We start from the raw sequence: 18,553 nt of genomic DNA, 5'->3' as shown, positions 1-18,553 counted from the left end.
AGCTGGGAATGAAAGAACTCATCAACACAAACACTCATGCCCTTTCCTTTTATTTTAGACCCCTTTTCTTCTACACGTGATCTGAGCCAGGTGAGAAGTAGGTGGGCACGTGAAGATACAGTCAGCCCTGGGCGCTCAGTGTAGCGCGGAAAATGAGCCACCCCTGAACGTCCTCTGGCTCAGCTCCTTTCTGTCCTGTTCAGGTGCTCTGCATTTCTGTCTATTCCCGCAGGTGCTCCGTGCACCCGCTGCCCCGGGCGCGGCCACCTGCCACGCCCTGCTCCCCGCCCTCTCGGCGCTGCGCAGTGCGCAGAACAGCTCGCCTCCTCACAGCCAGTGCACCGGAGGGGCGCGCTCCCGAGCTGGCGCAGTTTCCCAGCGCGGTGCCCGCCCCTCATCCTCCTCCAGTCTCCCTCCCCTCGCCGACTGCCGCCCCAGGCTCCGCCATGGGGAATGTGCCATCCGCGGTGAAGCACTGCCTCAGCTACCAGCAGCTTCTCCGGGAGCATCTCTGGATCGGGGATTCAGTGGCAGGGGCGCTCGACCCCGCGCAGGTACCACCTCGCGGCCCAGGGTGTCCCTACCCTCATGCGCACTGACAGCCAGCCTCCCTGCAGCCTCTTGGTGCCCTCCTCCCTTTATGTCACCTCCTCACCCCAGGACCCTTCCTGCAGCAGTTCTGTCGTGTTAGGCCGCACCCCTTAAACGGTTTCCCGTTATCTCTCTTCGGTGAATGTATCGACCCGCCTCTACAGATCAGACCCAGCAAAATCCCTGCCTGTGACAATTTGCTGGTCGCCTAAAGAAAAGAATTCCTTCTCTGTGTTTTCCTGGAAAGGGATGCATTACGTAATACAATTTGTATTCATAGGTATTCCTTCAAGGGTACCATCCTTATTATCAGTGCTCCTTGTACTAACAGACTACAAATTTGTCACAATGTGAGGCAGAAAAAGGAATGAAACCGGTAGAAGGTTAAGAATACATAGTAGGATGAAATAATCCATCAGAACATTAATTATCCCGAATGTATTTGTGCTTCAACAAACTTGAAAGAAAGTGTAAATAACAGCAATTTCAGACTAAAATTTATTCCCACATTGTTCCTGAAAGGCCATGTTAAGACAATAGGCAATTTAATATTATTCATATACTTATGATTTAATGCACTGTCAAACAGTGTCAGATAAATAAAGAAAAGGTGTATAAAGAAATTAACTTTTTCCTTTAAAGAGCTGAAAATCTAAAATTCCACAAAATATTAAGTAACTGATAATTGTTATGAAAATGTTGAAACATGGAATAAAGGAGGAGCACTGTGAGGACTTCTTGTTGAATTACAGGTGCTGGATAGAAGATTATTTCTGATTCGACTAGTGAACAAAATAACTTCTCTTATCTTAATATTTTAGTCATTAAGCATAATTGTACCATGTGGATTTAAATCAACTATTCTAATATAAAATATTCATTTTCTATTGTGTATTCTCAGTTTAGTGTATCATATGTGAAACTGCAATCTTATCTCTACAAATTGGAATTCAGCATTTGTGTTCTTTAGAAGATATTTTGTTTCTCGTTACTTAAAAGATGGCCATGGTCATCTAACTCAAAACCTGTTGATGACAGTGGTAGAGGTGAAAAGTTATCCCTTATCTTCCCACATGTGAACATGTCTATTTAATTTTCCTACCTTCTATTTTGACCTTCCTGATGTAACTTTTATCTTAATGTTCTTGACTTTTTAAATTCAGTCTGTTATTTAATCAGGAACCATTAACTTATAAGTCTGAGACTTTATATGACTTTTCTTTTTGAGTGAATATTATATTTTTCTCTCTCTCTTTATTTTCTGATTTACACATTTTGTGAGTTTTATGGACAGTGATAGAAGATTGGCTGCAGGTAAGGATGTCTTATTTGCCCTGCTAAGATATGGAAGCAGGTTAAATGAAAATGACTAGGATTCCTGAGAAATAAAATTCTGGGGCATTCATCAGCTTAATGAAGACTTTTTTGGCCCATTCTGAAGAAATAATAGGGCTTCTCTAAATATTGCCTTTTTACCCACCAACTGCTTTGCCTAGAAAACTCTTATTTGTCTCTCAAGTACAGATTTTAAAAATCTTTTTTTTTTTTTAGTCCAGCCCTTTGCTCCCTCCAGAGTTGTGTTCTCAAGAATTTTTAAAGATAATTCTGTTTTAGTTCCAATACTGTTGAATTGTAATTTTTTCTATCTCATGCTATTTGAACTCACAGCAGCATTGACATCTGACACTTGGCTTTTTGAACTTTATCTTCCTAGACTTCTGTTCTAACAAACCTTCACTGCTTTCAGCCCACTGCTTTCACTGCCAGTCTCCTTGGCAGGCTCGGTGGCTTGTATCCACTGGGTAAATATCCAGATGCCCCATCACTATCTACACTCTTCCTAGTGTGAGTGTGAGTGACAATCTACACTCACTGATTTGGTTACTGTTTGTGTACCAGTGTTTTCTAGACTTACATTCCCCTGTTTCTCTTGAATTCCAGTCCAGATGTTCAGCTGCTCATTTGACATCATCGCTTGGGTATCTCAAAAGCAACTCAAACTCAAACATTTTCAAAATTTTATTAATGTTCTACTCCTTCCAACACCGGACTTTCTCCAATATTTCCTATTGCAGGGAATGCCATTATAATTTATTCAGTTCTACGAGCCATACACCAGAAACTATCTTCTTTCATTTCCCTCACACCCAAAGTATCACTGAGTCCTGCAATTTTACTTCTTGAATTTCTTTCAAATCTATTTTTCCAACTTCACTGCACCAATCAATTTTAAAATGGCATTATCTCTCATATGGATGACTGGGCTGTTGCAGTAGTCTTCTTACTTTCCAGGAATCCCTCTTCAACCCAATGTCTATATAGCCAGTCGGAAAGTGTTCCCTATTTCAAATAAAATAATGCTATTTCCCTGTTTCAAAACCATCTATGAATTTCCATTGCTTTTAAGAATGGACACCAAAACTTAATGTTTTCTAAACCTCAAATGATCTTTTCATTGCATCTCTCAGCAACATCATCTTAAGCTATTCTTTTTTGTTCTTGCCACTTTAGCCACAGTGGCCTTCTCGGAGTTCTCTAATAAATTGTGTTCCCTCTGGAACCACAGTGTTTGCTTACTTTCCTCTCGGCTAGGAAGATTATTTTCAACAAATTAACTTCTAAGTAATCTTCCGCCCTAGACTTGCATGTTACCCTCTCGTGAAATCTCTCCCAGACTCTCCATGCCAGCAGCTTTTGTTCGACTTCTATGGCATAGTAACCTATTGTAGATAATATACATTATATATTTATTTTCATGATTACTTGATATTAAATTGCTTTGCAGATATTAAGTGTAGTAAAATAAGGAAGCAATTCATCACGGGATTCTCAACACTTATCAGAATGTCTGGTTCATTTTTTATGGCCAATAATAGTTTTTGAATGAACAAATGAATTAATGTTTTCCCTTATAGGCCATAAGCATCACATGCCTATGAAGACCGTGAACTTCTTCTTGGCATTTGTTCAGGTCCAACAAAATGATTGGCACACTGTAGCATTGTGATAAATATTTGCTAAGTGAATACTAAACCAGTGAGAATGGGGACATGGTATAGAGTTTGGTCTTAGCACCAATCGTTGAATATTATTACTGTTTTTCTCTTACCTTTTTGTCTCATAGGACCTCATAGTAGTTGAATGGAGAGATGAGGTAAAAATGGTTTCTGGAGGCTGTCAACACAGCAGAGAGCTTAACTAATTCTCTATTGTTGAATCTGGCAGAGAGAATCATGAATAAACCTGACTCCTGTGATATGAAATAATTTGATTGTAGTTAGAACAGATAGAAAATTCTATATTTTGCACACGTATGTTTATTGCGGCACTATTCACAATAGCAGAGTCTTGGAACCAACCCGAATGTCCAACAACGATAGACTGGATTAAGAAAATGTGGCACATATACACCATGGAATACTATGCAGCCATAAAAAATGATGAGTTCATGTCCTTTGTAGGGACATGGATGAAACTGGAAAACATCATTCTCAGTAAACTATCGCAAGGACAAAAAACCAAACACTGCATGTTCTCACTCATAGGTGGGAATTGAACAATGAGAACTCATGGACACAGGAAGGGGAACATCACACTCCGGGGACTGTTGTGGGGTGGGGGGAGGGGGAGGGACAGCATTAGGAGATATACCTAATGCTAAATGACGAGTTAATGGGTGCACACCAACATGGCACATGGATACATATGTAACAAACCTGCACATTGTGCACATGTACCCTAAAACCTAAAGTATAATAATAATAAAAAAAGAAAATTCTGTATTTTGAAATAATTATGTGTGTGCAATAGAATATTGAAAACCTAGATATTTTTCTGCTACCAACTTATTCCATGGTTTTGTGTGTGCAAGAGCATGGTCAGACCTTAATTTTTCAGCTTACATATTAGAGATAATATATCTCTGACGAATTATTAGACTTAAATTAAATATTGTGTGTATGCATATATACACATATACATATTAGAAGTTTAACAATGTACTATCAAATATAAAAAGAATAAATATGAATGAAAGGCTTATTCTATCACAGGTCCACTAATTAAATTATTTGGGTCTCTGTTTTTGCTAATGACAATGGTTTTGCAGAAAATTCCCTTAATAGACCAAGAGGTTGAAATTGCTCATTCTGTGATTCAAGCTATCTCTTAGGACCTGTTTTATTTTCTGTAGTTGTCTCTGTTAAAAAGAGTATAATGAAGCTGGCTTAATTGGTATGTTTTAAAGTTTTGATTAAATTTAAGTTTCCTAGTGAAGCGATCCACCTTTGATTTTCAAGTGTTCCTTAAGCAATAACTAAATCTCTTCACATATTAATGCCCTTTTGCAAAAATAAAGATCCAGAGACCTAAATGCTAATATAAATAATGCTTCAAACCTATTATATTTCTAAAATAAAATAGTAGATTATGTGAGATTAAATTTATAGTTATTTTACATTCGATTCTAATCCTTTATGTTACATTTGCTGTCAGCAAAAATTATGATTCAGCGTAAAGTTATTTGGTGCTAAAGGGTCTCTGGAATTTAAATATATTATATTTCTGCTTAAATGTAATCAGATGACGATGTATCTTTATACTTTTGGCTTGCAACTGTGTAGTTGTTAGTACATTTACTAAATATCTTAGGATTATTGAGGAGGAATTTTCAGACAGGGACCAAACTGCCATCATACTGTTTTCTATTTGTCTCATGTATTTTTTATTTGTCTCCTTACCATTTTTTATTCTTTTCCAGCTTCTTTTGAAATCATGTAGCATTTTAATTTCTCATTTTCCCCTGAATTGACATGTTAGTGATATACATTTTTTTACTATACTCTTTTTTTTTTTTTTTTTTTTTTTTTTTTTTTTTTTTTTTTTTTGAGACGGAGTCTTGCTCTGTCACCCAGGCTGGAGTGCAGTGGCACAATCTCGGCTCACTGCAAACTCCGCCTCCCGGGTTCATGCCATTCTCCTGCCTCAGCCTCTCCGAGTAGCTGGGACTACAGGCGCCCGCCACCACGCCCGGCTAATTTTTTGTATTTTTAGTAGAGATGGGGTTTCACCGTGGTCTCGATCTCCTGACCTCGTGATCCGCCCGCCTCGGCCTCCCAAAGTGCTGGGATTACAAGCGTGAGCCACCGTGCCCGGCCTACTCTTAATTGCTATCTATAAGATGTCAACATACAACCGTGGCTTATTAAAATAATATATTAGTACTATTACAACCTATTAAAAATGCAAATATGACTCTTTAACTTCATTTTCTGTCCTCTGCCTTTTACGTTTTTGTTTCCATATACTTATTATCTATATGGTGTATTTACAATACATATGTGTACAGTCAATATCCATTTATATTTGTGCACATATTTTCTCTTTTCTCTTTATTCCTTTCTTCATCTCCATTTTTTCCTCAGATTACTTTCCTTCAACCAGAAGTATTTGTTTCAATATTTTCTTTAGTAAAAAAAGTACTAATATTGATTTTTTTCAGTTTTTCTTTGTTTGAAATTATATACAAACATATACACTAATGTATATATATACACACATATATGATGTTTATAAGTATAAATGAATATTTACTATAAACATAAGTTTTATCTAAAAAATTAACAGACATGATAGCAGTGCAAAATGCAGATTTCTCAACAGATACAGTGGAAGCCAGATACATTAAGATCAGCGATTTGTCTTATTTTTGGTCCTTTGATGATAATTTATCTTTCATTCTTTTCTTTTTGTATTTGGTTTCTAATAGTATGACTATGGCATATCTAGGCATACTTTCTTTTGCATTCATCTGGCTAATAATGTACAACACTTCTTGGATCTATGACTTGATGTTTGTTGGGTTTCACATTTTGGAAGCTTTTCAACCATTTTTGCTTCAAACGTTGTTTGTTTCTTGTTTCCTTTTAAACCCTCTCCAGTTAGGCCTACAATATGAAGAATATTAGAACTTTCTCTGTACCTTATTTATTTCTTGCATTCATTTTTTTCATTCTTTCTTTTCTTCTCCATATTCAATCTGAATATTTTCTTCTCATTTATATTCCATTTCAGTAATTTCTTCTTTAGCTTTGTTTAATTTGCTGTTAATCTATTTTATTGAGTTCTTAATTTCAGTTATTATATTTTGAGTTAAAGCGTTTCTATGATTTCTAAAAGATAGGCTTCAGTTCTTTGCCACGATTCTCTATCATATTATAAATTCTTGAATATTTTTTAGAATTATTTTAGATCCCATGTCTGACAACTCCAATATCCAGATCTCCAATTAGTCTGTTTTATGTATTTTCCTTCCTGGTATGCCTACAAAATTTAAATAATATGTTAGACACCTGGTATGAAAATAATTATAGACATAATTTGAGACTCTGAATAATACTGTACTTCTCAGGTGGGATTTCTCTTTGGTGTTATCAAACAATAAGCGTAGAGATAACTTATATTAAGCTAATCAAGTGCTTACCTGATATGAGGTTTAGCCTACTTTACTTGCGAGGGCTTGACTTTTTTCTCTTCATCCTTACTTTTTGTATTCTGCAGGCATTCAGAGGTCCTAACTAAAACCTAAAATGTTTACTAGGGTTGCTCCTCCTTGCTGAGACCTGAATTCAAACTATTTCCACTCCAGCCTTGCTAGGCTCCTGGAAGATCTGATGGTTTTGGCTTCTCAGTTGCTCATACAGAACTGGCAAATGCCTCAAAAACAAAAGTTCTGCTGACTGTTGGGCTCACCACTTTATTTTTTTCTCCTGCATAGTATATTGGCTGCTGAAATACTCATTAACTAAATTTCTGAGACTATTAAGCGAGTGTTTTTCATTAATATTTTATCCAACTAATCTAGTTGTTGTCAGTGAGAGGTTTGTTGTGAACAAGCTAGTCAGCCATTATTGAAAGATTATATAATAAGGAAATTAAATTTAAAAATGCCAATTGTGCAATTGAGTTTAAATTGTAAAAATATATTCATTTACCATACTACTTGAACTTGTTATATTCCATTATATATGTATAGTAGCATACATACTATTCAGATTACCAATTTGAATTACAAAGAAAGAATAAAAAGATTATCTGCCTCATGTAAAATATTGTATGGAAAAAATGACTATTCCAAATGGTTTTTGGTATGAAGAACAAGTTATAAAGGTAATGAATATATATTTTAAATAATGTTAAAAGTAATATTATGCCCAATTTTAGGACCTGCTCTTTGAAGAACAATGTACTATCTACTCCCTCTTTATGTGTGATATACTTTAATAAAATTTTGATAGTTTAATAAAATAGTTTAATAAAGTTTGTTAAATAAAGTAGTTCCTTTATAATATTTTACCTCTATTGGCATAATGTGTATCAAATCTTTTCATTTTATTAGCATAAAGTTGGTAAAAGTATTTTCTTATTATTATTTACTTTTCAATCTTATCTTTTGCATTGCCTCTTTCTGATTTGGGTACATTCTCTTTTTCTTTCTCTCTCTATAAGTCTTCCTACAGTTTATCACTTTACTCAGAAGTATCTTGTAGGCTTGTTTATTCTCTTGACTGTATGTATATGTTTGTATCTGCTTATGCATATGGATGATGTGCTAGCAACTTTCTATTCTTTGAAAAAATTCTTCTCTACTTTTTTTACATCAGTATTTTAATTTTCTTTAAATATTTAGCTCACTTGATTTTAGTCTTTTTAAAAAATGCTTTAAGACTATACCTGCCCATTTCTCTATTGTTTTGCTTTAAATGTATGTCTTATAAGCTGCTTATATGATTACTCTCTAGCTTTAATTAGATGAATTTACCTTTAATCATGTTTGATCTATTATTTTTTATCTTTTATTTTTTGAGATGGAGTCTTGCTCTGTCACCCAGGCTGGAGTGCAGTGGCGCAATCTCGGCTCACTGCAAGCTCCGTCTCCCAGGTTCACGCAGTTCTCCTACCTCAGCCTCCCGAGTAGCTGGGACTACAGGCGCCTGCTACCATGCCCGGCTAATTTTTTTTTTTTTTTGTATTTTTAGTAGAGATGGGGTTTCACTGCGTTAGCCAGGATGGTCTCGATCTCCTGACCTCGTGGTCCTCCCGCCTCGGCCTCCCAAAGTGCTGGGATTCCAGGCGTGAGCCACTGCTCCCCGCATTTGATCTATTACTATGTTTATCCTACTTTCTGCCATATCTATCAGCCTTACTCACCATTTTACATTTTCTATTTTTAAGGCTGTTTATGCCTTTTCAGCATTCTTATTTTATATTTAAATCAATACTATTGTTTAGAGCAAAATATATATTTTAAAGAATGAATTCACTTATTTTGAGGAAAAGATTGTTTAATTGTTACACCATGATCCTTCAAATAACATGTACCAGGCATATTACCATTCTCAAGATTCTTTTTGTTGATGTAAAGCATCTAACAGATGAGGTGAAGGTAGGGAGTTCCAAAGATTTGTAATTTTTACTTGAGGTTAAAGATTTAATCATGAACACAATAAAGTTAGAAAGTTAAAAGGATAGGTATTTGATATGGTTTGGCTGTGTCCCCAACCCAAATCTCATCTTGAAGTGTAGCTCCCATAATTCCCACACGTTGTGGGAGGGACCTGGTGAGAGATGATTGAATCATGGGCGTGTTCCCCCCATACTGTTCTTGTGGTAGTAAATAAGTCTCATGAGATCTGATGACTTTATAAGGGGTTTCCCCTTTCGCTTGGCTCTCATTCTCTCTTGCCTGCCGCCATGTAAGATGAGCCTTCCACCATGATGTGAGGCCTCCCTAGCCATGTGGAACTGTGAATCCATTAAACCCCTGTTTATTTATAATTTAGCTCGTCCAGATATGTCTTTATCAGCAGTGTGAACATGGACTAATACAGTATTTGTAGTCACAGACTTAATAGGTGAGCTGCTACAAACAATAATAAGCCCCTTTTATGACCATATAGATTATGGTCAGAATGGAGTAAAAGTCCAGTGAATTTCACTGAAAACCAAATATTGGATGGAAGGTCCACCAGGACATTGAATAAAGTGCTGAATGGTGTCCGAATTTGGGATGAAGAGAATGATGGTAAATAAGTTCTAATGGCCTTGATATATGAAGGATACCAATCATCAAGCAGGGATAAAGACTATATGGCCAAATTACGTAGATTCCAAAAGCAGGGCCTTTAAAATTAGTAAAAAGAAGTGGGAGTCTTCAAGAAGTAATGGAAATTAAAGATGCCATCCTTAATTCTAGTCTCTAATCAAAGAATAGGAGACTAAACAGTCTCTCCTTGAGAGGGTTACAGGAGAGGTGCCTCCTTCTCAAAGGTAATTGAGACCTCATTTAAGGCCAGGAGATCATAGGAATGTTCAGTAAAGAGGCTGAGAATGTGGTAGAACTTTTTAGGTATGAAGCTGAGTTTATAGCTGGAAAAATAAAGAAGACTTGAATCTTACTATAACAGGAAAGTCAGAGAACTATGTAGGGTTCTACAGAAGGAGGAGACGATTCTTGGGAATAATATATTGGGAAATGACTAAAGAAAGCTGGACTGTAAAATAAGTGGCTTATCAAGTGAGTAAATCTCAGTAGTCTTGAGGTGGCTGTGAGTCTTTTTGGGTATCTCAGCCTCAGCCAAGTCCTGGGTTTATTGCATTTTAAGAGAGTCCTTATCTCTGTAGCATGGAGAATCTAGCTTTTATTTTTTATTTTATTTTATTTTTTTAAATTTTATTATTATACTTTAGGTTTTAGGGTACATGTGCACAATGTGTGGGTTTGTTACATATGTATCCATGTGCCATGTTGGTGTGCTGCACCCATTAACTCGTCATTTAGCATTAGGTATTTCTCCTAATGCTATCCCTCCCCGTTCCCCCCACCCCACAACAGTCCCTGGAGTGTGATGTTCTCCCTCCTGTGTCCATGAGTTCTCATTGTTCAATTCCCACCTATGAGTGAGAACATGCAGTGTTTGGTTTTTTGTCCTTGCGATAGTTTACTGAGAATGATGTTTTCTGACTTGACTTACATGCGCTTTTGAAGGAAAGCTTAAGGTTGTTCACATTTTGATTCCTGAAGGGAAGTGGCTGGCTAGTGCATGCTGAGAACAAGGCCAGCATCCCCGGGGAATCTGGCTTGGTCTCTGTGCCATTGGCAAGTGTGTTCCTTGGTGTTTCATCAGAGATATAGCCGTGTTATGCCCTCCTTATTTTTTATTTTTAATCAAGTCACATATGTTATTTAGTATGAGTTGCTTGTTATAAGGACATTTGTAGCTATACAGCTACCACTACTGAATGCTCAATATGAACCCGGCACTCCCTGCTTACATCCAGTAACTCATTTAATCCTTACAATCATCCATTTTACAGATTTGGTAACTGTGGTTCAGAAAGGTTTAAAAAATGTGCCTGTGATCAACAGCTAGTAATCTAGAATTTTAACTCAGGCAGTTCTAGTTCTAAAGCCTGCGATTTTTGCCATGATACCAGTGCCTCCTAAACTGTTCTTCTGATAAGAGTCACCTAAAGTGTTTATTAAATATAGAGGAAATTTTGATTCAGTAGCTCTGAGTTGGAGCCCAATTATCTTTATTTCTACTTAACCCAATTTTAGTAAACACTGTGTTGGATGATGCTGCTACTCCTCTACCCCTGTATCTGCTGTCAAAGGTCACGTTTCCTCTAATCTGTCTTTCCAGAGCTCCTGGCTCCTGCCCATGAAAAAAAGACTGCTATGAGTTTTGACTTCCCTTCTATCCTTTTTGAGGTTGAGACTAGAGTTCTGCCTGGAATAGAATTGCATTGGATACAAAAGGAAAAACAACTTGGTTTCCAATAAATTTCCTGTTCCCTTCAATCTTCAATACTTTCTGTCCTTGGATTTCTGTTGGCTCCTGTATTCCTTGCTTTCTCAGATTCCAGCTGGCTTTCACGTCCTTCCCTCCCCCTACTCTATGTTCTTGTTTTTTTCATTAGCACTGAGCTCCTCCAAGTCTTCTGGCTTTCTTTATGCTTATTCACTCTGCTGTAACTTTCCCTGACCCTTTCTTCTTTCTGTGTCTGTCCCCTTCCAAGTTTAGCTGTGTGTGTGTGTTTGTGTGTGTGTATGTGTGTGTGTGAGTGTGTGTGTTTCATTTTACTTCCCCTAATCAACCAAGGGGTTAGACCGTGCACACCCCTAACTTCATGGGTTACTGTCATATGACCCATAGTTCTTAAAAGATATAAAGCAAAATTGTGTATTTGGAGGCTATCGTTTTTATAGAAATTCAGATTTGAAAGGGATTGTCCAGCCTGCTTAAAGCCCTAATAATGAAAACAAAGTTTAGAATCCCAGTTTCCTACCATTGTTCTGACTACGTATTGTTAGTCTACCTAGGAGTTGCAAATTAGCAGCCTAGGTGAGCCCAATATAACTCCTGAAGTATTTTGTTTGGTTGAAACTGCAGTTAAAATATAAGTAAACTTGAATGCCTTTAAACAGAATTTGCACTATTTATTAATATACTTAGCTTCCTCAGGAATCAAGATTATCTTCCTGTGATTATAGATGTTTGGTTTTATGATCTTTCACATGAACAATTACATATTTAAATGAGACCATTTCTGAACATTGGATTATTTTTCTACAGGGTGGAGCCTAATCATTCATTATCATTCAGCAAGCAGGAAATTATCTTTAAATTGCCAGTAGGTTGCCATCTTCCCTTTTGGACAATCTCCCTTTTTCTAAGTGATCAGAATTTAGTCCTAAATGAAAACTCGGTGTTTTTAATTTCTTCTCTCAGATATAGACATATTTATAAGCCAATTTTTACATTTTTTTTCCTATAGAAAATAATACCGATTAGTAAATCTTGTTCCCAAAACATTCATTCCAAAATCAGACCTTAAAAAGAATTTTATGTGAAGGTCATTTTTAGAATTATTTAGATTTACGGAGGTTTTTATTTTTAAAATGTTTTTCCCCCCATATAGTTTATATGACTGCCAAGTAATAACAAGAATAGAAAAACTCTCTGAAAATTAAATAAGTAAATAAACAAAAGCTGTGGTTTCTAAGCAATAATGAAGGGACCAGAGCTGTGAGTTCCAAACACATTTTTAGTACAAGGAACTGAGGTTTACTTTCCTGGTTGAGAAAGAAGAGCTGGGTTCTGGCACTCCGATGCTAGCAGGGCTGTAAGTATCACTGTGGAAGAGGAGGGACAAAGTGTTATGAGAAACAGAACGCCTAGAGCTTCTATCTCAAGGGCATGGCCCAGACCACATTTTCATTCTTCATTGCTGTGTTCCTTTGAAAGCTCATTTCTCCATTTTGCTATTTATTTAGATCATGTTAATTTCTTTTCCCTGTAATTCTTTCTTGCGATTCATTTAAAAACACAAGGCTGTAAACTTGTTTTAATTCGGCTTAATTCAATTAATGATAACAATAGTAATCTTTGTGGTGAAGGTGGTTGTGAGGGTCAGGTGGGATTTGGATAGAGAGAAGGCATTCCTGTTCAGAGTAAGATGATTGATGATTTTGGTGGAATTGACAGAGCAAAATCATGGGAGTTATTCATTTAGTTATGTGTGTGTGTGTGCGTGTTTGTGTGTATGTATACCTATAAAAGTATAACTATTATCGATATTCATCCATCTATCTAATCTATCGCTTTACAAAAATAATTTTAAGACCCCATAATCTTATAAATTGTTTTATATATTTTCTTTCAAATTTGATGAGTTTGGAGGTTCACTGACTTTTTACAAGTATTGAGACTATTTCTTTTGTATCCTTCACCTCTCCCAATGGCCAATCTCAATACTTTTATAGTACTTAGGATACCCATCCTTGTTTTCTTCATGTTCCCTTTACAATATGGTTGAATAGAATGAAATATCTCTTTATTAAATGTATAATATTTGCACTGCTATGTTGAGGTCTTTTTAGGGGGTGTGGCTATATTTTATTTAGTTTTCTGTTATCCCAAGGATATAAACACTTAGGTCTTCATTAAATGTTTATAGAAGTAAATATAGCCAACATTTCTGGTATTAAACTTTAGGTGAGTTTAGCCAAATTAACTGCCTTTCTGATTGGCACTATATGTATTTAATTACATCAAATAATATCTTTGAGTAGTAAAATTAGTAGCTGTAGTTCTTGTTTAGTCTTTTTCATATTAGACTATAATGCCTACTTTTAAATCCTGGTGGCATTTTTAGAAAATTTGAAAGCCTATTTGTTTCTTTTCTTGACTGCTGTTGTAAAGATCAGAGAAATCAGATTCCAACTTTTCATTTCTTTTCCATATCTGTGTTTCTATTAAGTTAATTCACACGGTGCACAATATGCATGTTCACATGACTCTGTTTTACAGGAGAAGGAGTAGAAACATTGAAGGGTGTAATGATCCCCTCAGGGTTAAGCAGCTTCTCTGTTGCAGTGTCTGAGCTATGGTCTCCGGTTTAGGATTCAGTGTTCAGGCTCTTTTTTCCACCAATAGTAAGCGCCTCAAATGTCACCTTACGCTTATAACTTTCCAAGTCACGCTTCCTTGATTTTGTGAAGTAGAGAAATACAGATGGCAGAAAACTTCAACTACATAAAAACGCCTTTAACACAAGTTTTATTCTATGAAATCAGCATTTCATAAAGTCTTTTTGGTAACTTTATTAAGAAGCAATAGGGTCTAGGAAGCTTGGCAAACAATGAGGCAGGAAGCCCCAAAGAGAACATGTCTGTCAGACATTTTTCCTTCTGAGTTTTCCTTCCAAATATTTTTGGACCTTGAAGGAAGTGGAGTGGCTCTCTGCCACCACTTTCATACATCTGTAACCCACTGGGTGTACAGAGTCTGGCATTCACTTTTTAAATTCTCTACTCAATTTCATATTTATTTCACTGTGAAATAGAAACTGATCATAGGTTAATGTTGAAGTCAAAATATGAATCTTATTTTTGTTAGACACAATTTCTATTTTTGAGAATTTTGATGTAAGAGCTGATAACTCCTTAATTTTTAAAATGATATGAGACAGTTCAAACCTTGCATTTTATAGAAAACTGTGGACCTGGTCAAATGTTAAAGCTGAGAATAATTTGGAACTCTGCTTGCTTAGGTTTTAGGACTGTGTCTAAAAGACAATTTCAAGACCTTGGAGAAACAGATGTAGTTATTCAGGGTTTCACTCATGAATGTCTGCTATCATTTAGCCCCCATTCCCTTATGACAATATTTTAATATTTAATTTAATTCTGCTAAATGTATGTTCTAGAAAATACTGAAAGGAAAACTTGAGCTAAAAAAGATGGAGCATAAAGCTTGCATAAATACTCATCTCTAGAGAGCTGGATCCCTTAAATCTACTTGCTCTTTGAAGAATGTGTACAGATGTTGACTTTTTGATGGGAAAGGTATAGTGATAATTTATTAAATAAAATGTCAATCATTTGTCTTAATTAAAAAGTGTTTTATAAGGGCAGTAGTATTATTTTAACATACTTGCTGTCAATTTGCAACTTACATCACATGGGACAAATGAAATAATATACAATATACAAAATACTATATTAACCATTCATAGAGTATTATTAATAGGAATCTGGAAAATTATATGATTAGAATCATACTAACTCCTCTTTAACAAATAGCAAAATAATTTCAGTGACTTTGCTGAAGGCTTTACATAATTTTTGAACTCTTAAGAGTTTTGCAAAGGAGATCCTGTTATTCTCACTTTCAATATAAGGAAATGGAGGCTCAGAGAGTTAATAAAACCCACTCTAGGCCACTCACCTGGTAGAAGTACTGGACTTTAACCTACACTAGGTACCAAAGCCTGAATTTTTTTCACTGCATAATGTCAGTCTATTGACTAGTAGGAACTTAGGTTATAATAATACAATTATTTATCTAGTACTCATTGGAAGATAACTTTTTTCTTTTAATATATTAGTCAAGTTCTAGATTAATCTATCACTTTAAGGAAACAAATTGTACTTTGTTACAAATGCTTAGGATGAAGTAGCTCAACTTCCATCATTAATTTATGTTGAGACTCAACATTCACAGGCTGAGGTGGAAAAACCTGAATGAATCACTTTTCTCTCAGAGACAGGTTATTCAGACTCTGTAAAGTTATTCTATACTGTTTTTTTTTTTTTTGAAAATTTTCATGACCTTCTCCTTTTGTTCTGTATGTGCCACACCACCAAATTCTTGTAAGCTTTATAGGCTATTTCTGATACACAGATCCTTCCTTAGTTCTTTAGAAAGTAGCTCAAACTCAAAACATGTACAGTTGACTCAAAGTCATCAAAAAGATCAAATTTATTTAAAATGTATTACTGCATTTATACCAAATATTGTGTAATGTAAATTTCATGTACATAATGAAAATTCTTGGATAACGTCTGTTGGGAAATATATTTACTTTGCTTCAAACCACTGAATATTTAGTCTTGTTTATGAGACCATCTGAAGCCATAGTGTGTAGGGTATAATGCAATAAATGTAATAAGAAAACCTCAGTCACCTAAAAGATGCTGAGGTGCTATTTTGAGGTTAATGAAAATCTTGGTTAATAAGATATGAATTGAGACATATAAAACAATAATTTTCCATCGTCTTCACAAGAAACATAAAAGTAAAGATAATGCAACAAATTGTACATGATTGATCAGAGAATGAAAAAGATAATGTATGAAAAAAATAATGACAAGGCAGTTGTCCTCATACCCACAACCCCACCCGTAAGATAAGAGCTTCATTATATTTTCATTTAGGAAATGAGGAGTCTCAGGAACCCAGAGCCAGTCACACTGTGACCAAACACTTGAACTTATGCTATCACTGAATGCACTTTCATGAGGCTTTGCTGCCTTTCCATTTCTGCTTAGCATTTCAAAAAACTGCTGCACGTGCTGAATGCTGAGGTAGCCAGAAGTTTTCAATGCGTTGTTTCAACAGCTCCTCATTCCTCCTCTCCGAAGGAGCTTCAGTCTGTGATGCTCATGCTGCACCATGGACCTCTCAGGAAGCCCTGAGCCCCATCATATTTGATGGCACCTCTCCCTCTTTTACTAAAGGTGAGAATAGGAGAAGCCTAACAACTTCTCAAACTGTTTGAAAGGAGAATTAAAATATGATCTTTGTCATTAATTTTGTATGAACTCTTATTTAGCTAGTTTTGATGCAGCCGTATGTAAACTTTGGTATCAGGTTCTTTGATTATTCAAACTATAGGTGAAAACTGTCTTCTGTCTTTAGATTCATAGTGTGCTTGGAAACGTTTACTATTAATCAGCAGGGACAGAAGAAAGTGAATGCTGAGAACACTTTCACAAAGTTTAAAATATTTAAAATGGGCTGAATTATACCATAAAATAATGATATTTCACTAATTCCCAGGAGTGAAAAATAAGTGTGAAAAATTAAATTTATGCATAATCAATAAAATATAGAATTTCCATATACAATAGAAATCATAGGAATTGAAAACCAAAAAAACTGGGCATCTCTTACGCAGTTTTTCTATCTGGACTGCCATTGCAGCAGAACATAATTATATTTTGTCTATAGGGTGTATGTTTAATTTTTTACATTTTGGCTTTAATTCCTCCCACCCCTTGCCACCCAAGCACATGCCAATACTTCTTAGATCACTAATTTATAATTTATCGGTTATCAGCTAAACATTTGAATACTTTCCAAGTGTTTATAAAATTTAGTTGTTATAATTTTCATAAGAGCAAACATTTATTGCTTATAGACTTGTTTTGTAAATATGTTTTTATATATCACCATGTGTGTGCATATACACATATCCCTGAAATTGACACGATCCATATCCAAATATATTTGTGAGTATATGAATGTGTCTTTATGTATGTAGGTTTATGTATATGAATCTACATAATATATGGACATATTTACTATTGTTGGGTAAATGGTAGTATATCAAAGCATTTTTTTTTCTTGGAATTAGAGCTCTCAAGGGGAAGTAATGAGTTGGCCAAAGAGAAATTAGGAACTTTAGCAACTGAGGACATTTGTGTATGAGATTGGTATAATGAGAACCGAACAAACCACTGAAAATTGGGTATATATGAGAAAGCATTGATAGAGTAGAATCTCCACTATCCTGCACTGTTTCATCAGCCTTGTAGTTGATCGCTTAGCCTGTTCTACTCTTGTCTTTGAGTGTCCTTGTGACTGTAAAACAGTATCTCAAGTAAGTTTCCCAGTGACCATTTTAAGTTTCTAAATTTCTTAAGTAGCTTTGGACAGTAAAACGTAGTCTTACTATTACTGGACAAAATCCATGTAAGTCAGCTGTTGATGTTTCAATGTTTTCTCTCCACAAGAACTGAAAGGAAACCCTTCCAGGGCAGGGCATCTGGTGGTGGCAATAGATGTTGAGGCCTTTACTGAACAATCATCTCTCATTTTTTTCGAAGTACTCAGCGTTAAAAATAATGTCTCTCTGTGTGTTTCTTTCAGTGCCCTGTAATACATGTACTGGTACTTCTAAAATACCACTGGAAATTTAAAGAAGGATAGAAAAATTTAAATTTAGTCAATCAACTAAATTATCCCAACACACTATATATTCTAAACAAATAGTATGTAATGTTTATCAAAATTATTACTTCCCAGAAGATTCTCATATTAATAACAACTTGGAATATATCTAAACTACATTATCTTACAAAAATCATCTTGAAAACTTTGATCCTTTTCATCCTACAATCTCAGGAAATTTGGGTTCCTCACCTAAAAGAAGGAAATCTATAAACTACATTAGAGGCTTAGTTCACTTATAACCTGTTTGTTAACTATTCCTTTGAGGGGAAGTTGAAATCAACCACTGTGGTTTGTTTTTTACCAGAAATTTAAAATGACTTATGAATTTTGTAAGGAAATTTATAGACTTATTTGAGAATATTTATGTTATAGTTTATAAT

General features: G+C 35.5%; 1 protein-coding gene across 1 annotated transcript in view; it reads left to right on the top strand.

Moving 5' to 3' along the window:
- The first annotated feature begins 349 nt into the window (after positions 1-349).
- Positions 350-18,553, top strand: part of HMGCLL1 (3-hydroxy-3-methylglutaryl-CoA lyase like 1) — a 145,215-nt gene continuing 127,011 nt past the window's right edge. Inside the window, 3 exon segments of the mRNA XM_063632830.1 lie at positions 350-554; positions 2,306-2,340; positions 2,342-2,393. Of these exon segments, the coding sequence (XP_063488900.1) occupies positions 447-554; positions 2,306-2,340; positions 2,342-2,393 (195 nt within the window). The 5' untranslated portion in view covers positions 350-446.

Source organism: Symphalangus syndactylus, chromosome 23, assembly GCF_028878055.3.
Source record: "Symphalangus syndactylus isolate Jambi chromosome 23, NHGRI_mSymSyn1-v2.1_pri, whole genome shotgun sequence".
Lineage (NCBI taxonomy): Eukaryota > Metazoa > Chordata > Mammalia > Primates > Hylobatidae > Symphalangus > Symphalangus syndactylus.
This window is presented reverse-complemented; position numbering and strand designations above follow the sequence as displayed.